General features: G+C 39.0%; 2 protein-coding genes across 2 annotated transcripts; both read left to right on the forward strand.

Moving 5' to 3' along the window:
* Positions 1-2,010: 2,010 nt before the first annotated feature.
* Positions 2,011-3,841, forward strand: LOC114441130 (P2Y purinoceptor 2). Its single transcript, XM_028413918.1, has 2 exons — positions 2,011-2,028; positions 2,815-3,841. Exon 2 carries the CDS (start codon positions 2,831-2,833, stop codon positions 3,839-3,841), a length of 1,011 nt encoding a protein of 336 aa, XP_028269719.1. The 5' UTR covers positions 2,011-2,028; positions 2,815-2,830.
* A 1,434-nt stretch (positions 3,842-5,275) lies between these two features.
* Positions 5,276-13,496, forward strand: arrdc1a (arrestin domain containing 1a). The gene is made up of 8 exons (XM_028414656.1): positions 5,276-5,437; positions 7,646-7,756; positions 8,048-8,098; positions 10,397-10,551; positions 10,696-10,878; positions 11,058-11,234; positions 11,347-11,878; positions 12,565-13,496. Exons 1-8 carry the CDS (start codon positions 5,320-5,322, stop codon positions 12,600-12,602), a joined length of 1,365 nt encoding a protein of 454 aa, XP_028270457.1. The 5' UTR covers positions 5,276-5,319; the 3' UTR covers positions 12,603-13,496.
* The last annotated feature ends 170 nt before the right edge of the window (positions 13,497-13,666 follow it).

Below are 13,666 nucleotides of genomic sequence, written 5' to 3' on the forward strand. Positions count from 1 at the left end.
CAATACCGTGGCCGCAGCAACAATCAAGTATAATTCATTTCAATTTCAATAGGGCTCTCGCATGGTTCATGCTCAGTCTTGTCTCTGTTCATGAAGAAGGTCCACAACCACCTGGTGTATGTGATATTGAGTATCTGGTTTTATGGAAGGATAGAAAGAAACAAAAGGGGACCCAAGATAGACTCTTGTGGTACCCCGTGTGACACATCAGTTCAGTCTGAGACTCCAGTTACCAATCAAAACAAAGAACTTCTTGTCTTAAAGATTTGACTTGAACCTTTTGAGGACAGTTTCTGAGAGTGTTGTAACAGTGTTGTGTGTGTCAAGCAACATTAAGATATCAAACCTAAAACAAAAGTTTATTTTAGGTGAATATCACCCTAATGAGTGCCGTCTGTGCTGTGTTACAAACAATTGTTGGTATATACTTTTAAAATTTGCCAAAACAAACAACACCCAAAATACACCCCGATACAGAAGATTTTTATTCATATCACCACAGAAAGCATTCCCTCTGTACATCTTCAGTCAGTGCATGATGATAATGGCAAATCAGTATTCAGTGTTATAGGAACGTCTTACCTTTTTAGGTCCCAAATACTTTTGGGGGCTTTTTATCATATTTAAAAAAATAACACCTCTGTGTTTCCACTGTAGTTATATTAATACAGTGTGCACACTGCATCTAAGACTAGCACTGCATTGTTTAGCTGTTAATTTTTCAGTTCCTCAGCAATACTAAGAACAGTAATTTAGTTTTTTTTGGCTGAAGAGAATGTGATCCAAGAGTGAGTCAAAATTAACCGTCTGATGCACAACCTATACAACTCACTTCATGTTAATTAATATGTGTTAAATATTTTTAAATACCACAAATCTTTGTTTTCATTTGTCCCTTTTAACATCATGAACAAAAACATTTTTTTGTAATTATTTGCTGCAGCAAATGTTGGAATGTGATGCAATACAGCCAAGGTAAGGTACTGAGAAACATGAAAAAACCAAGAATATTCGTTTTAAAAAGCCAAAATATTCCATCAGTTATTTAACAAATTCCCCAAAACTAAATTGATATAATAAAATAAGAGCACTGAATAAATACCTTAAATATTAAAATATAAAAATATAATGATATGATTTTAAATTATAAGTAAAAAAAACTCATCATTAAACTATAGCAGCATCATTATATTTTGTTATAGTAAGAGAGAAAAAACATTTAAAAAAGGGAATTGAGAAATTCATACTTGCATACAAATAGAAGATACAGAACATATAAATATTAAATAACTCAGGTCTCGTATGTTTTTTCATTATTTGATGTGTAATCAATGAGAACATGTGATTGTATCTACGATTGTATTTTATTTTACAGGGATGGATTATGTAGTTGAAGGATCTCCCGATTAGCATTCCAATGAGAGATTTCATAAAATGACAAAACAGGAACTGCAGCTGTGAAACTAACACCTTGTATCACTTTTTATAGCACTTGGTTAGTAAGGCTCCCCCCAAAACACTTGTTCTTGAAGAGGGGAACCCCCAGACCACTTGGAGCTCAAAAAAAATGACCTGGTTCTGTTGTTGCACAATGTTTCATTAAGCTAAACAGCCATTCAGAGTCTCCCTGACAGGCTTCAGACAACCATGCAGAACATACAGTAAAACAAAACAGGAAGGACACAGAAGAATGCTTTTTGAGCCACAGGGGATTTTTTTTAATGTTTATACCACAAATTAATTTTGTTTTATGTAAAAAAAATGCCAATATGAACACAGCTGAACCAGAATGAAAACATGATTATCATAAGAGCATCAGAATGCACACCCTCAACATGCAGCATGCAGAGAGCAGCACCTCTGTGCAGATCCAGACAGTGAGAAACTACGGTGAGAGCACTAAAACTGAAAAAGAGGATGTCTGTAGACCTCTGTGGGTAACTCCTCCCCTGGCAGCTCCACATGTAGACAGTGTGAAAGAGGCAGTGTGGTACTCCGCTCATAGCACTGAGGATAGCTTCAGGTCTGGTAAGGGCTTAAAAAAAGAATAACAGTCATATGTCAATTAGTCGATAAATAAATTTACTCAAGCTTTTTATATGTATTTATACGTATGTGTTATGTGTTTGTTTAAGCTTGGGGTTGTGTATAGGTTTGTGTGTATGGCAGGAACTGTAAACATAAATACAGCTAAACTGGACAGTTAGATTTAAGATCACAAAAAATGTCAGATTTTCTTGTAAACTTGGAAATAATTTGAAAAAGGTTGTAGATTTAGAAATATGTATATTATTTTATATTATAAAAATGATTCTGACACAACTGGTGTTCTTTTCCTGTTGTTATTTTTCTTTGATTATTGAAGCAGCATGTAGTTGATCGACTCATCTAAGGTATAAAAAGTACATTCTAAGTGAATAATAGATGAAAAGATTAAAAATAGCAACATAAAGAGATATCTATGTTGTTATTTTTAGAACATATGGAAGGACGGCAAAATAAAAAATAGATATATATGTAGGGATTTTTTTTTTAGAAAAACTCTTGGTGGCGTAGTGGTTTCAGTGTTCCTCATTAGTCTTACCACAGTGAAATGTCAGAAAACCTTATATTTGAGGAAGCGTGGAGATAGAGACTGATGTGTATTAATTATAGCTACAATAAGACACATTGCATCCTACAAATACAGGAAGGGGTTTAAAGTGACCAACAAGGTTGGAAAAGAGACATACAAGGCATTTCGGGAAATATTTAGACTCCTAATTGATTTTACTTTGTAAGTGTAATAAAACACATATCTTTTGTCTCCCCCAGGTAAAAAAAGCCGAGCATGCTGGAGAACATGACAGCGGAGGGATTTTCTTCACAGCTGGGGAACAGCAGCAACATCTCAGTGTCATGCCTGGGAGAGACCCAGCCCGTGTCCATCACTGTCCTCCTGTGCCTCGTCTTCTTCATTGGCTTCCTCCTTAATGCCTTTAGCCTATGGGTGTTCTGTTGCAGGTCCCTTTGCTGGACCAGTGGAACCATGCTGCAGTTCCACCTGGCCCTCAGTGATGCCATCGCCACTCCGGTCACCCCCATGATGGCTGTGTACTTTGCCATGGGTAACCATTGGCCCTTTGGTCGCTTCCTGTGTCAAGTCAAGATTGCCCTGTTGAGTTCACACTTCTACGGTAGCACCATATTCCTCACTCTGATCAGCATCCATCGATATGTGGCTGTGGTACATTTCAACCAGAGCTGCTGCATGAAACAGAAAGAGTTTGTGAAGAAGCTCTGTGCAGGAGTTTGGGGTCTTCTGCTGATCCAGTCTCTCATCTTTGCTTTTATGCTTCCTCCAACTAAAGAAGGGACACATAATCAGTGTCTCAGCATCCACCAGAGCAACTTGGTAGACTCCTACTTCATCATAAACTTCATCCTTTTCATCTTTGGGTTTCTGCTCCCTTTCTTTGTGTCTGCTGTTTGCTATGGCTGTCTGGCAAACACCTTAACACACATCAATGTCAGCACAGCCAAAGGTCTTAGGGTCAAAGTAAAATCTCAGAGGATGATAGGCATGTGCCTGGTGATCTTCGGTGTGTGCTTCCTGCCTCTGAATCTGATACGAACCGTTGCAGTCATAGTAAAAAAATACTACCCTGAGCAATGCCAGGTTCTCCTGCATCTGGAGACGGCGTATTACGCTTGCTTGATTCTAGCAGGGGTGAACAGCTGCCTGGATCCACTACTGTACTGTTTTGGTTCACAAAATTTTCGAGATGCGTTTTCGTCACTCAGGTTTGGGAAGGTAGATGTTGTGAATAGGAGTGAATCAGAAGTGACTGCTAATCAGTAACACTGGAGCTGACCATCCAAAGCATGGGAATGCAGAGTGAAGGCTTCCCTGCAGGCTCTACAGACTGGCACTGTACCTATTGAACTATTAACTCCATGGACACTCTAACTTCAATCAATAAAACAAACTGGCACAGTGTTCACCCTCTAGGGGATGTGGTGATCAGGGTGGGAGCAAAAGTTGGGGAGTTTGCTGCGTAATTATATGTTCACATCAGAGTAGATTGGTAGAGCAGAATAGGTCAGATGATATCAAACCAGATAAGTCTTTTCCCAAACAACCATTGATTAACAAACCAAAGTCACAATGTGGTTAATAAAAGATGGAATCAGTCCCCACTTCACAACATTACTACCTGAGGTTGGGTGGAATTTTTTACAATCCAGATAAGGCTCCTTCACACAGATTTGAGCCTGTTGAGTTGTTTCAGGCACCTGATAATGATGCACCGCTGGGCACCACAGACTAGAGAGATTACAACCTCCTATCTGGCCTTGGAGCAGTTGAGGATCCCCCTAGAGGCACCTAAAATGGTTGCTGGAGACAGGGAGGATTGGGCATCTTAGCTTCCCCTGTTGCTATGGCAATCCTGAAGGACTAAGCTAATTGAAAAATGTATGGATGACTTTTAGGTTAGCAAAACTCCAGCTAATTATTTATGGCATCAAATAATTCCAGTTCTACTGTGCTGTTGCAATATCTTTGCTTAAATGCCTTTTGGATTTGCTGCCTCATTGTTAATAAAATGTTCTAAATTACTGATGATCCACATGAACATATGCCTACAAACACAATGTAATGTGTAAAAGAAGTATAAATACAACAAGGAAAACAGTGACTGCTTGTGTTTATGTCAAATTGCATCTTCCAAACACCACAAATATATATATTTTCATATAATTACCCCAACATATCTTAGTGACAGAAATTCTGACATTTATCTTAACCATTAATTGACAATAATGTAGTCTACATTAAAAATCTATATTCTGTCATCCACACAACAACAAGGATAATCCATCTGCAATGTAGAAATTTGACTTTGATTTTTAGGGAAAGAAGTCATAAAGTTAAAATTATTTATAAAATACAAATTACAATCAAAATCACAAACATGTTTATTTCTGATATAAATTTGGACATTGTAACATACAGGTTTTGAAGGGTTAAAAAAGGGGTCGGTAACAGTAACGAAAGGGCTAGGCAAACTAAAGAACTCTGTTGAGTATAATAAACCATACAAATACTAAACATTTGTAAACTAGTAATTAGTTTCACAAATAATTTTAGATTATTTTTGATAACAAAATAATTTAATTAATAAACAAACCTGAGGAGCCATAAATCCGATCCGAACCAGCCCTCACCTATTAGTCGAGCTCGTGGCGTCACGGAAAGGGGCGGGGACAGGAGGTGCTAAAAGCGCATGTCGCTGCTCGCGCGCACAGGTGATCTCCAGGCTCCGGTCGGAGGTGAACATGGGGAAGCTCCAGGCGTTCGATATCGCGTTTGACAATAACAAAGTGGTGTACAGTCCGGGAGAGTCCATCACCGGCACAGTCACCGTCAAACTGGCCCAGGCTCTGCAGTGTAAAGGTAGGAAACAGCCGCTAACATTCCCACACCTGGTGGGAAAAACAACAGCGTCGCCGCCTAACACGGAAGTAAAACTACGTTAGGAGCAGTTTGGAAATGACCTATTTGTTTTCACAGCTGCTTATAATGTCAGTTTGTGGCATTCTGTGATAGAAATGGGCTTTTTAGTCATTGCCACAGCACCTACACTCACATAATCTTCTAAGATGTTCTAAAATTGATTCATTTAAAGGATTTAAAGTAGTAATGGGATGTTAAACACAGGGTCTTATCCAGAAGAAAGGCTTTCACTGGTCAATACTTTCTACTGAATTTATAAATAAATAATATAAATATATATATATAAATAAATAATATTTTAACAACCAACATCTGAAAATATTAGGGAATTTAAGTATTTAATATGTGTTATTATTAAAGCGTGTGTATTTGTGGTTGGTCAGGTTATCTGTGGCGATTAAAATAGCAATCCAAAACCACCACAGTGCAAGTACAAGACATCAACCGATCCAGTGTAGTGAAGTCTTCTTGAGAGCAATGTGAATTTAAAGTCTGACACATCGTGGAGTATTCAAGAAGTTGGATTACTGGGAACTTAAATAAGGAAAAAACATTAAGCACCACCAATGCCTGATGGTTATGTGGGGTCCATTGTGTTGGTGGTTTTCTGTTGTGAGTTGTCCTTGTGAAGGTTGTTGGGTATGTTTGAAACTTGTCAGACATCTTGTATCAGATGGCTGACAGGTGTTGACTGTGGCCCTTAACTAGAACAAAGGAGCTCTGAGAGAATGAATTCACTCTAATGTGAGACAGGGAAAAGCAGCTGTTAAATTGATTCAATGATCGGGTATCGGATTGTATGAGCTTCTTATCAAGCCGGATATAAAAAGTTTAAATACAAATAAAATGTTGTCATCTGATCGTTCTCAGATCACATGAATGCAGAATGTGAGGACAGGTTTGATTGTTCCAACTTGTGTATCTTTGAAGTTTGACACACAAAGTGAAAGCTGGCAAAAAAAGCAACTTGGAACTGAGAAAGTGAGACCACTTCAGAGCAACACGGTTTTTCTTTTGATATTCAAGATCTCAAAGGTTTCATTGTGTCGAATGGGAGAGATAAGAGCAAGTTTAAAGAACACATTAACACGCAAAGCAGTTTGAAGAAAAGAGAAAGTGCACAGAAGACAAATGTTCACCTTTTTTTCTTTGTTCTAAAATCATACAACAACAATTACAATGTAACTCTAACAAAGACTCAAAATGACACTGTGCATGTGTTGGAACCTAAGCACCCTCCTCCCTGTGTTTGGGAGTGTCTGAATGCTTGCAGGACCTCCTGTCTGTTTACATTCCTTTTTATGTAAAGCTGGTCAGACCAGGAGTTCCTGCATGTAGCCTGGATGGGATAAAATGAGTTCATCATTTTATCCCATCCAGATTTGATTTGTTGTATTGTTAAATGCAGACCACGCTGGTTCAGTAAACAGTCCAAAAGTTCTTAGCAGTATGCTAATGTTGATGCTACTTGTTTTACAATGCTGAAAACAAGAGCAATTGATAGTTAGTCAAATCAAACACCCCACCTGCGTGATCTGTATGAAGAGTTTTTGTGCTGCGATACATTAAACATTGTAGTATTCTGTAAATGAACAATAGATCTAAAGCTGTAGTATTTCACAAATATATTGATTATATCAGAGGAATAAAACACTAAACTAAATCCAATTATAAGGTAGAATGAAATAAACAGAATGTTTAAATAATTTAAGTGCAGTTGTTTATATGGCTTGAAATTTTGAAACAACGTTGTTGTGCACCAGTCAGGCCTTTTTCCTCATTTATCTATACTTTATATGAAATTATGAGGATATGTCTTTTGGATTTATTCTAGGGATTACTCTTTGACTTGCACTGATAATCACAGTGCAGTCCTTTGTTTTTTATTCTGATTGAACGGTATGATAAGAAGCTTTATAATATAATGTCCTGTTTCTTTAGGTTTAGAGTAACATTTTTTTGCAATTGAAATCACTTTGTTTTTCTGAATTAGAAGGCACACCCTAACTCATGCCTTCTTCTGAACAGTGTTCACACCCATGCAGGAGCTGACTTTACCAACTCTATTACATAACTTACTTACTTGGTGCTAACAAAGGCCTCTGTGGCTTAAACCGCTCGCCCATGTTTGTCTTTTCTTTTTCTCAGCCGTCAAAGTAAGCTGCAATGGTTTCTGTGGCATCACCAGCAAGGTAAATGACACAACATGGACAATGGAGGAGCAGTACTTCAACAGCACCATCTCTGTTGCAGATAAAGGTATGCTGCTGAAAATTTTACAGATCAGATCCAAACTGTTTAACCAGCACAGATCACAGATAGAAGCTCATACTCACTTCCTTGTGAGCTGGTTTTCCTCCGACGTTTTTACAGACTTTGTAACAATGGAACCATATTCATTTGTTCATGATGGAAAATGAACTTGTGAGGTGAATTGTGAACACTGCAATGAAATGAAGGTTCTGATTTTCCACCGCAGCCCTGAAGGGAAACAGGAGGGTGATTGTTACTGTTTCCACTGATGTTATCTATGCTCTGTGTCCCATACAGGAACTGTGAAACAGGGAGAGCACACGTTTCCCTTCAAGTTTCTCATACCAGGTAGCAGCGTGGAGTGATGGGATGAGCACTTGTCACTGCACATTCTTTCCTGTTTGAGTGTGTTTTGTCCTGATATTTCTGTGTCTGACAGACATGCTCTGGCATGTTGCTGTTAACGCTGATTCTGCTGTGGTTCAGCAGCAGTGAGGATGCGACTGTCATCCCGTTAATAACTGGGACTTACTGCAGTGATTTTCTACTTATACTGGTCATCTTTTGTATTTTAGAATGTAATCACTGTGCTCTTGACAACCGAAAAACACTGCAGAGTTTACCTCTCAGGCACATCATGTGAAGCAAAGGATTATCCGTATGTCTGCCTGTCATTTATCTCAACAGTGATCTGCTACAAAGTGATGGCTGTGATAAGTAGCCATCACTGCAACCTGTGTGATATGTTGCATTTATCAGTTAGCAGTTGCGCTGCCATTCAGGCTAGTGTGAGGCTAGTTTGGGATGTTGTCTTTGCTCTCCATTAGCTGTCCTGCCAGTGTTTTTTTTATCACCACAGGTGAACAAAGGCACCAGTTAAACACAGAGATAACACAGAAAAAATATTCTGAAAAGATTTTCAGTCCCAGACAGAGTTTACATCAACTTTGAGTCATTTACCATGGTAACTAGTCTGTACTGTAGCCGATTGACAGCATTTCCTTTGCTCTTTTACTCAGTTGATATCACTTTGAGGACTTCATTACTAGAGCTTTAATATATTTAAATAGGCAGGTTTTGAGATTTATTCCTAATTTTGTTATTTCTCTCATCACTAAAGAACATTTTGGACTCTTTTGGCCTCATGTTTTGGTTTTACTGCTGATAGATGACATGACTAGGACACTAGGTTACTGTTGTTAGTAGATTAATCATTGATATGATAAACCCACTGCCAGACACATTTAGAGTGTTTATGTGGAGCTGGTTGAAACCAACATACAGTAGAGCTAAAGTGGAGAGTAGGTATTTGGCTTGCATTCATCAGGTGGACGCAAAACTATGTGACAGCAATACTGTGTGTTTCTAAATGGGAAATGTTCTATAAATGTTCTATAGACTTTATCAGATGTATAGTGTCACTTTTTTTAAAACATGTCTGTGAAAGCCTGAGAAAACAAAGGTAGGCAGTGAATGTGTTGTAAACACACACACCCACACTTCACCTGCCTTACATAATGTAGATTGTGTGCACAGTTTTTCTGTGCAGTGCAGGGTTATTACTGATATGATATCCAGAGTGCCCCGTTTCCTCCAGATGAACTGGTGCTTTGTTCACCCCAACATACTTGTCCTCTGATGTCAGAGTGCTCCCACATCTCAGGGTTTAATGAAATGAATATATTGTTATGCTGACCGACCTGAGTTGTAGCCTGAATTCAAGAGAAGTGGAATACACTGATTTTTCAGGAAGTCATATGCATCCAGAAAAGGTGTATTCACCAGTCCAACCAACCCATTCTTAACAGACACTGTTCATGCATATATGTGTCATTAACCCTCTAACATATGTTCACAAGTATCAAGTTCCTTCAAATAATGCTGACGCTTCTCAGCAGGCATTAGATAATCAGACACCGCACTCAACAGCTTAAGGACACTGTTTCTCTTTGCATCTACAGAAAGCTACAACAAGGCTGTTGTTTTTGATCGAGCATGTACCAGTATATAATAGAGAGGGTTTGCGTGCATGAGATTCTCCTCAAGATCTCGATTTGTCACCATCACCTGCTTATGTCCACAGTGATGTCAGCAGGTGACGTTGTAAGATGTGTGATTGTGAGAGCACTCCTTAATGACGTCAGCAAATTCCAAAGTAAAGATAGTTAGACAGTTAAACCAGGCTAATCTTCTTGGACATGTTTTTGTAATTATTTTTTTATTTGTAGTTTTAATTAGACATTCTGTTACATGTAAAATATAGTTTAGGTCTCATCCTCTGCTTTTGCAGAGGATGTTTTGATATACTCTTGATCCATTGTTTAGTCTTTGTTTAAGCCACTTATCTCCTAGAGGTCACATTTCTTGGCTGAAGCCTGGAACACAGAAACTCAAAACCAGCTCAACCGGTCTTTTCACTCTAGTGAATCCAAATCTGTCATTTGTAGCTTGTGTGGCAGCTTTATCAGGGATCTTGTTTTCACATTTATATAAAACTAGAAGTGGCCATTTATTTTTGGAATATTTAAAAAAAGGAAAATAAAAAATCAGATCAAAGAAACTGAAGCCTGTAATGTTAAGCTACTTTTTAAAATATGTTTGTTGTTGTGTGAAGAAACTAATACATGTTTTTATTTTGTCCCACAGCCACGGCTCCAACATCTTTTGAAGGCAACTATGGTCGGATCATTTATAGAGTGCGGGCTTTTATTGACACGCCACGGTTTTCTAAGGACTACAGCACCGAGAAGCCTTTCTACATGCTCAGCCTTCTCAACCTGAATGAACTGCCAGATATTTGGGTGAGACATTATACTTGTGTGTTTGTGTGTTTGTGTGTGTGTGTGTGTGTGTGTGTGTGTGTGTGGTCAGTCCTTGAATGATTAGACCAATATGTCATTCAGTGGAGTTAAAAAACACATACCAACTTTCTCTGCTCCATACAGGGCCCCTGCTCATCTGCAGTGACGCAGCAGTTTACCTACATGCTGATGAAAACAGGCACGGTGGTCCTGAAGGCCCGCACTGACCTGAAGGGTTACACACCAGGCCAGGTCATTCAGGTTACGGCCAACATCCACAACCAATCAGGGAAGACAACAGGCAACATGGCAGCCAGCCTGATGCAGGTCAGGGGTACCCCCCTCAAAAACTCACAAAGAATACACCAATTATAGCCGAGGCTAAACACACAAGACAAGCAGCCTAAACTGCAGCTAGAGATGGTGTAATGTATAATAGGGATTTACCCAAACATACCTCCTATTCAGTCCAATTTATGAATCCCCCATATCCGTGTGTGTTTTAGAGAGTGACCTATGAGACGAAGAAGCCAACCCATGATGTGAAGACAATAGCAGAAGTGGAGGGAGGCGTGGTGAAGGCTGGCAAGGAGGTGGAGTGGAAGGAGCAGATCATTGTTCCTGCTCTACCTCAGTCCGCTCTCACTGGCTGTGACCTCATAAAAATTGATTACTATATCAAAGTAAGTTAATATTAACAATATTATATATACATAATACAGTTACTACAGAATTCTTGGTCATTTATGTACATTCAAGCAAATTTAACCAACGTTCAGTTTTGCTCTGATGAAGGTCAGTCTGAAATCTCCTGACGTTACGCTGACTTTACCCATCCACATTGGAAACATCTCACTAGACAAAAAACAGCAACCTTCCAAAAAAGCAGCTCCTCTTTCCACTGAAGATACACCAGATACACCAGCCACTACCCCAGACGCCTCCGCCACCACCACCACGCCCACGCTTCCCCCTCGCCCTGCACCAAAACCTGCTCCTCGGCCTGCCCCTCGCTCCAGGACGTCCTTCCACAATTCCCCCAGCGCTCCCCCAGCTGAGTACCACCCGGGCGCAGAGGGTGGGACACAGGTGAACGACGACTTCCCTAACAAGCGGCAGTCTCAGCTCGTGTCTCCCAACGCATTCAGCTATGCTCCAGGCCTCTTTTTCTCCCAGAGCCAGCAGCAGAACGGGCCCAGTCCTGTACCCACTGGGCCCCCATTCACTGGGTCAGCTGGAGCGACGGGGCTGTACCCTCCTTTGAATAATGCCAGCTCAGCACCACTGATCCTGCCTCCAAACTATGATACCTCTGCTTATCCACACGGTGGGTCACACACACTTACTCTGTACTTTGGCACTTGATGATGCTGTAATTTGTTTTAGTCTTTTGATAAAATACAGTTTTAGTTCCAGTCACATTTTAGGACGATTAGCATTTTTCTTCTGTGTTATTTTTGGATCTGTTTTAATGTTTCCAATTAGAGAGCATGCACAGCCACCTTTAAAAAATTGCAGTATTACTTTTTGAGCAGCCACTCCAAGCACTTCTGGTTGAAAATCTCCAAACTGATCAAATTTAAGTCTCTGGTCAGTGTCCATCTCCCACAAAAATTCAGATCTTTTATAAATCTTTTATTTTCCACCAAAAATTCAACATTGCAAAATTGTGAGTGTACAGTCAAAAACAACCAGTATCACACCCACCCTTTAAACACTCAACTGAACTCATAAACCATTTGAGCTCAAATACAAAGTATTGAATTCTACATGTTGTGTCATAAGTATGTACACTGACTGCCCTCTACAGGTTGAAACCTGAATTTTTCATGTTGGCTGGTTTCTAGATCATATATGGTACTAGGACATATCCGTTCATCCAACAGCCCTTCCCCCACTTCTCCTAAATTAACCTAATGTCTCCCTGATAGTTGGCTTCAAATACAGCCATTAACTATGTTGTATTCTAGTTGGCTTAACCCTTTCAGTCCTAACTATGTGTCTGTCTTACAGAGGCTCCCCCTTCTTATGATGAGAGCTGCAACACATGAGGCAGATGAAGAAGCAGAAGCCAGGATGAGGATCAGTTCACTGATATCAGTCAAAATGTAGAAGTGTAAATGTGCAATTCATGTACCATGTTGAAGCATTTTCAAAATAAGAGTCCTGCCATTTTAATAGTTGAAACCAACATGGAGGAAAGACACTAGAAAACACAGAGGAGAGTGAATATAAACTAGTGAAGTTTTACTTTGGAAGAAGATATATGTTTTGATTGTAAAAGGGAATTGAACCTGAATCCTGCTGCCAGTGATTAAGTACCCACCCAAATCTAATGGAGACATTCTTTCAAACCAGCTGCAGCTTTTTTTTTGTATATCTTTAGCACTTTGAATGAAAGGAAAGGATTTTACTAGTGTTTTTGAACCATTAACAGGAGTCACATTTTAGTTGTGTATTATTGTTCTTAGATGGCATCTGTGATGTCAAGTTTGACAGTTTTGTTCCAGTGTGAAGTAAACCATATCATCTAATATCTAGTCTGATGTTTATACAAATTATACAAATACAAGCCTTTATAGCAGAGACAGCTTTTCTAGTTCCTAATGGTTTGTTTTGAAACATGTTGTAAATAGTTATCAGATATCAGTTTCATAATAATCATCATCAATCCAGTCCTTGTGTACTCTTCTCTCAGAGAAATGGCAGTGTGTACTCAGTGTTTTCCTCTGTACAGTGTTTATTGGTTGACTCTCTTCACATCTAGTTTAGCATTTGTAATTTAGAGCTTTTAATTCTTCTTGTAGTTCACACGATCTATCCTAATCATAGTGATTTGTGAGTGACTTTTCATATTTTTGATCATTGAACTGGCAGAAAGACATGGTGTTTATTTATTTTTCTTCAAACTGTTGTTTGGATTCTAATAAATGTGTTGTCATATTTGGCAGTGTGAGATTGTGTGTGTGTTGGCACCAACTGGGCTGCATTTCACTGACCATACTTGTACTTTTAAGTCATGTTATAGTTTACGTTTCAGTCATACGGAAGTGCTGAACTGCCACAGTATAAATAGTTTTTCAGTATCATGTTATAACGTGATAATGATTTAAAA

This window comes from Parambassis ranga, chromosome 9 (assembly GCF_900634625.1).
Source record: "Parambassis ranga chromosome 9, fParRan2.1, whole genome shotgun sequence".
Classification (NCBI taxonomy): domain Eukaryota; kingdom Metazoa; phylum Chordata; class Actinopteri; family Ambassidae; genus Parambassis; species Parambassis ranga.